Here is a 7,468-nt window from a genome sequence, read left to right on the forward strand (position 1 = left end):
ATTCTTGAGTTTGAAAGCGATGAAATTCAAATGTTGCGATTCGATATTTTCTCTCTCGATCTACCCGCCATGATGTGTGACGTCATATGCGACATCGAGCGAGAAGGTGCTGTTAGCCATCTTTGTAATTGGATTAGATTTAAACGACAATTAATCTAATTATCACCCATTAAATTGCCAATAACGGGACATGATGGGCTTTTGTGCCTCCTGCGGGTGTTCTAGCCGTCAAAAATGGGGATCTGGACTGTTGTTTTTTAAAGTTTCCCTTACGAAAGTATGCGGAAATTTTGCGACAAATAGGGGTCAATCTGTCAACGAGAGTATTTATAAAAAAACATTCAATACGTATATTATTATTTATATGGTATATTTTTGTAATTATAGTTTCATAAATAAATCGTATTTATTTTTCAAAGAGAAAAAGTTTATGCACAGGGGCCTGTGTACAAAACGCAAGTTCATCGGAGAAAAAATATAACAAGAGAGGACGCCATCTTGCAATGGATACCACGTCGCTTCATTAGCTGTTTTCTTATTTTTATTGTTAACTGAATGTTTACGAGAGATATCGAGTATCGACAAAGTTTTATGATATACATTTATACGTAAATGGATTAAAAAATACGGAGATTTGATCTTACAGAAAAAACAATAATAAAGGAAAACGTTCTTGCCTGCTTTTATATATATTTATACAGTGTAATTTGAAGTAAACAACCTTAGAAACTTGTGACCAGTTAAGGCCGAAGAAAAAACTCCTTATGCACCACAGGTTTACAATGATAAACATCCCGAGTCGTTAGGAACGCCAAAAAGCAAGACTGTTGTAGATTTTAATATAATAAACACCTTTATCCGATTTAATTGAGCTAAAATCCTTACTAAGTTGTGTTTATAATGTTTACACGTCGATCAATTTGATCGTTATTGCCGACTTCATCGTCGCTTCTTCGGCTATATCATCGTTTTTTATCAGTACTGGTGGCTCAAACATGTACGACTGAATAATCAGATTCTTTTAATTTAGTCAGCATGTAAAAAAACCCCAACGTACATGGTGAATAAATGTCAAAGATTTAAAGAAGATAATGCTAATCCTACAATTTGTTTACAATCAGCTGTTCGAAGAAGGTCGCATGTGACGTCACTGTACCACGTGACCCGCTATCTAATAAACGATCAGGGTTATAGTTTAAATTGATATTATGGCTTATTGCCGCTTTTCTACTGTTAACAAACTGTTTGAAGTAATTAATAGATACACAAGGAAGCCCAAAAAATGTAAAATGTCCCATACTTTAGAAACATACGATATGTCCTTTAACATGAAAGTATAATAAAACCTAATATATTCAAGTTGAGCACGTATATGTAACTCATATCATGCCGACTTTATGTTTTCTCCTTACTATTAACCTGTGTAGCATATCAAATAACACGACTGACCCAGTTCAAAACCAACGAATGAAAATACATAATTGTACATGTTGTTCGATATGGTAAGTTTATTTTAAACTTGAAATTCAGTCTATTTCAGAAGATTGTAAACAATCACGTATAATTTCATCTGGTTTTAATTTTTATTATTATACATATATGATTGCTTGTTTTTAAGTTAGCAACTAAGTATCCACAATCACTATTGCTTTTGGTTCATTTATTGTACTGCTTCTCGCTGACTTCTTTTAAAGCGCAAAGAGGAGCTTCTTTTGAAAAGAAAAGTAGGTAGAAAGTGGAATTAAAATAGTCATTATTATTCAATCAAATGATATGCTCGGAAAACGCTAAATTTCCCACTCTATATCATTTATCAAATGGACTTTTCAAGTCAACTGTAAAACACAATGACGGACTAGACATTTACTAGCATTTCTTTAAGGCATATGTACAAAAAATATTTTGCATCTACCTACATGCAACTTCATATAGGGTCGGGCTAGAGGAAATAATATTTTATATATGAATTACAATTTAGGTTAAAGCAATGTATAGAAATCTTAGAATAAGTTTATATTTGCATCAGTATTTAAAAATACTAAATCAACGGTGCTCTGACAGAAAGCGATTTTTTAGAGGCTATAAAAGAACGACGCTCTATTCAATGTAGTTCAATTGGCAGATAGCTGCAGAGACGAAAGGAACTCTACGGGTAAGAATTATAGGTCTCATTTGCGGTGTCTCAAATTAATGCAGACGGACCATTTAAGATTTATATAATCTTCGGTACTGTACTAGTAATGAATACAAAGCCAAGAGTGTGAATTTAGGCAATATGTTTCGGACTGCGGCCTGGGAGGCTTTTGATCAGCATACTTGCTGGAACGTAGAGTTTCAGACAAAAAAAGTTCCCAAGCACAGAGGGTTAGAGTGAAAATTTATTAATTATATCATTCAATCTTATTTGTGATCAATTAAGTGAAGTGATTATTTTGTTAACTATAATAATCAAAGCAAACGTAAAGTAACGTTAAGAAAAATTAATATCATTCGTGGTTAGAACCCACAAAACACATTACAATTGTAAAGATCAATTTAACGCAGTTGTGTTTTTGCTTCTTAACATCACGGGTTACTACCAAGTGTTTTATTTCAAATAAAAATATCATGATAATCAACATTTAAATCTGCTGCAACTACAAAATATGAACAAGAATGCATGTTTGTGTGAAAAAATATACATATAATTATCTGCTAAACATAGTATATTTTGGGATTCTTCTTGAAATAAAAAAAAATACATCATAAACTATTCTTCACAGTTATAGTATTTGTGTTGGATTCCCGCTTCTTTAAATTTACTTGATGTTCCTCAAATTTAAGATAGTAAATATTCAAATGGAATGATGGAATCGCAACCATGGAATAAAAATGATTAGGAATAAAAAATGTCTTCGATAGTTTATGCAGAAACGGATATTTGTTTTGATTAAAATGGTTGTTATTTATACATTTAACTAACATTATCACATTTGATAACGTCGATGAATCTTCATTTTAAATGGTTTTCAAAACGATGGAAGTGTGAAACCCAACGCAATTTTTTTCGGATGTCGCAATGTTGGATGACGGCTACATCAGAAAAGTTGGTGAATGCCATATAAGTTTCTTCTATGGCAATTTCGTCGAACCCATCTGTCTTTTAAGACCAGACAAATACAACTTTCTATTAGAAAAGTTCAACTGTATTGAACGCGAAATCCCTTTTGTCAACCAAACTTTTCCATATACACAGAACATGTATATCAGAATGTCCAAGAGAAACACCTTATCTATTCCAATGAGTCCAAGTTCATTTGCAATGAAATAGAATAAAAGATTGTGTTAAAGGTCGTTTATTCAATGAACCAAATTTGTACTGTTTAAATTGAAAACAATAAATTAAACAAGAAAAAATCATTGAATGAATGACAAATTAACTTGCAAAAGGTAATTCAAACATGCACACATTTATTATTTTACAAGCTTGACTTACGAAGAGATATTAATAAAACACACACAAGTATATTATTACAAAATTAATAAACGAGAAAAGGGTTACGTTGTGTATACTAAAACGTTTTTCATTATTTTGCTAAAAGTTTAAGCCACAAACTTTTCATTAAAAAAACCCCCCACAATCTGAAGATTTTGCTTTTTTTTTAAAGATCAACTAAACTGATGCTATTGTTAAATAACAGCCCATAGAAATATGTGGGTGAAGAAGGTTGACTGTGACAGGAAACGTTTCATGCATGGATTACATAAAGCACCAACAATAGTAAATTGCAAATGCACCGAAAGACAGTAAAGATATGATCGAATTTCCTGAGAAGTTCAAAACATGATTATTGTCAAGATTATTATGAGAGTTGGTTTAGATTGATTTTTCTAATCACACTATTATACGTCTACTGCAATTAAAGTGAAAGGTATGCATTTTTAAAATGTCTATAATCACATATCAAGTGAAAAAAACCCCACATTGAAAGTTTTAATTAGTATCAGATACAATAAACAAATCAAAATAGAATCTTTAAACGATGACTATTTTTGATTTATCGGTGCAGTTTCAAATCGATTCTTTTAATATTATCATATATACTATTGAGTATTCTTTCTAAAACGGAGCAAAATATGATATCTGTAAATATATATTTCAAATTGCTGTCAAAGTGTAATATTAGCTTATCAAAAACCTTATGTAATTTGATTCAAAAGAGTATCGATTTTTTTAGGGTAATAAATGTCATTCTGATTTTATTATATGATAAACTGACATGGTATGAAGAAATACATAAATGTTCATTTTTTATCTTAAATGAATGGAAACCAGATACACGTACTAAATATGAATGTTTTCTATAAATACCTCTGAATACCAACCTCCAACGTATACAAAAGATCTGTCCAAACAATTATTATGCATCACATCTCGATTATACTCTGAGAAAAAAAAACATTATCGTTAATAACATGTGCAAGAGTTGTGACAGAATTTTTACGAAGATAACACTTTTGTTTACATCATTTTATAAGATACTGTTATTTTCAAAACTGATGGCGAAGTTATTTGAAGCAACTTAGGCCTCTTACTGCCAAACTGAGAAAATAGGAAAATGAAATTATCAAGTTATCAAAGAGTGTTCTTAAATTGAAACAAATATACCCCATATATACAAAGTATTGAAATATTGAAGGTGTGTTAATAAACAAGAAATAATTGTGTTGGTATTTATTTCGATAAAAACTTTAGAACTTCATATCATACTAATAGACAAGAATGGAGTATTCTTTTTTGATATATTTTAAATCATGACAAAAATGAATCGGGATGCCTTCATATATTTAAAAACAAACTGTGATTGAAAACAACATAAAGCAATAATCGCATCATTTCACTGAATTTCTACTAAACTAAACCCCCGGTATGAAAATGCTGGAACTGTCTTTGCTGAATAAAGTGAATTTTACTTTTAAGGCGATAGGAGAGAGAGAGAGAGAGAGAGAGAGAGAGAGAGAGAGAGAGAGAGAGAGAGAGAGAGAGAGAGAGAGAGAGAGAGAGAGAGATACATGAGATGTGTATTGGTCTGATCGATCTTAAGAGAATAAATGTGCGCGCACCGATACGGCATTTTAATGTGTTAATTATGTGTTTAAATCAAATTCGGATTACCACTCGTCATTACAAACATACAATGTATAATTTGTGCAACAAATCATAAACTAAAAATGTTAGCTGTTCTGACTCTTTGTCTAGGAGCAGCAGTTGCTGGCGTGCTGTCCGAAACAAACAGCTGTACTGATATAAAAGATAAAATAATAGGAAAAAGATTACCTATTAGCTGGCCAAGAATTGAGAAGAATATTGGATTCCAGATGTGTCTCAGAAAATGTGAGGCGATGTCCGCTTGTTTGTCCATCAACTTTAATCGTTTTCTGTTTGAATGCGAGTTAAATGATAGGAAGAAACAGAATTTGAATGAGTTGACAGACGACGATAACTATATGTATGCAGAAACAACCGTAAGTAGGATAAATACAGAATTATTCGAAAATGCTTTTTTTCTTATTAAGAACATGAACTTGATAACAAAAATCTTCAAAGAACCGGTATATTCAAAAACAATAATTTTAGTGAGATTAAAAGTTCAACATTGAATTGATAATTGCAGCTTCAATAATATTCAATAATAATATTCAATTTTTTTTTACATGAATGTGTTTCTTTCTTTGAATGTTTTTGTTATAGATGAATATAAATTTTGTTCGACAATGATAGTTCATGCATAATCATATGTATAATAAACCTTTCACCTTTAACCTAATATATATATATCAAAGATAATAGTACTATTTAAAAAACAATTATTTTCTTGGTACATGTAATTTATGCGGAATATAAAGGTGGCGACAATGCACTAAAATTATATAACCCGCGATAGCGTGTTATGCAATTTTTTTCTGAAAGAGAGCATTTTATTGTTTATTTTCACATCATCCTTTTAACAAATTAGTAAATTTTTAAAAAGTAAAAAAATAACAAATTAATGTTAATGTAAATCAGTTTGTTTGATAAAAGATCTAGAAACAGCCAAATTGGTTTCGATGGGAATTTGAGTCTGACATCATGATTATTTCGTGCAGTTTGTGATTGTTCTTCGATTGCTGAAGGTTTTGACCAATAGACAAACGTAGCCTTTAGATATCAGTCCTGTCAGTTTCTACAGAGCTATAAATTACAATCGATTTTCGTGGAGAAATCATACCTGGTGAATGTATAATTTTGCGATGTATTTCTATTTCTGTAGCGGACAGATCATTTCGATAATGTCTGTGGAGGGGAAATCTGCAACAATTATTCCACATGCATTACTATGCAAGGGAACTCCAAAGTCTGCATTGAAACAGGTACAGGTAAAATAAAAATGATGTTTGTTCCTAGTAAAAGAAAAAAAAATACATAACCAAATTATATTTTTGAACTAAAAGTTAAAAAAAAATCATTTGCATTCGTTGTCTTTAGGAAACAAAATTTTGAACATGTCAATTGATTTTTGATTAAAAAAAACTATTCAACATTTAAATAATAATTATCAAATATAGATTGCTCCGAATTGGCTCCAGAAATAATAAATGAACAGATTGTTCATCGAACCTACTCCCCAGCATCCATTACTTACGATTGTAAACCAGGCTACATTGGCATTGGTTCCATCACAACCACCAATTGTTCTTCTGGCGGGAAATGGTCATCTCTAGATTACCGATGTGGACTGAGTAAGTAACAACGTTTTGTAAATGATCAGTGAATAATACTAATAGTATTGTTTTTAAAATGATCGAATACAGCGTTATAGTAAACATTAATTATATACTTGTAAGATTATGATTTTAATAATTTGTTTTTATAACTATTTCAAAGATTCGGTTTATTAATATTTGCTATGTCCATTAATTAATCTTATTTCAGATGTAGCCCCATTTACAATTTCTTATACATAAAACCCTTTTACTTAATTCTCTATCTTTCAATGTACATAGCTTATTTGTGAGTTTTTAATAAAATGTGAAAATGCTTTACCATTATAAAATATAACATCTAAAAGAACTGGTTTCCTCATAAACATTCTACATAAACCTGAGTAAAGATTCTCCACTTTTTGAAAGCTTGCCCAATTAGTCATTCTTTCATTTTATACATTGATGGGCTGATAGAATTTCTGGACTGGGCTGTTTTTCTCAATCATTATGGCGAGCGTAATAGGAATCCCCCATTGGAGGATAAAAAAATCAACCGTTTAAAAAAGTATCTGTTTGATTGAATGAATACAGATGTCAATTTTTCTCTTTCGGTGGTTACACTCAATAAAGATTCTGAACAGAGATATTCAAATATTATCCGCATTATCTCATAAAACGGATTTTTTTTAGCTGAAAAATTTTCCAGGCGAAAAATTTATAGTTAATCAATTTTTTCTTGATTATT

The 7,468-nt window shown here is 30.7% G+C and overlaps 1 protein-coding gene across 1 annotated transcript; it reads left to right on the forward strand.

Moving 5' to 3' along the window:
* The first annotated feature begins 5,166 nt into the window (after positions 1-5,166).
* On the forward strand, positions 5,167-6,767 carry LOC128185273 (uncharacterized). The gene is made up of 3 exons (XM_052854909.1): positions 5,167-5,505; positions 6,291-6,390; positions 6,586-6,767. Exons 1-3 carry the CDS (start codon positions 5,212-5,214, stop codon positions 6,765-6,767), a joined length of 576 nt encoding a protein of 191 aa, XP_052710869.1. The 5' UTR covers positions 5,167-5,211.
* Positions 6,768-7,468: the final 701 nt, after the last annotated feature.

This window comes from Crassostrea angulata, chromosome 5 (assembly GCF_025612915.1).
Source record: "Crassostrea angulata isolate pt1a10 chromosome 5, ASM2561291v2, whole genome shotgun sequence".
NCBI classification, from domain to species: domain Eukaryota; kingdom Metazoa; phylum Mollusca; class Bivalvia; order Ostreida; family Ostreidae; genus Magallana; species Magallana angulata.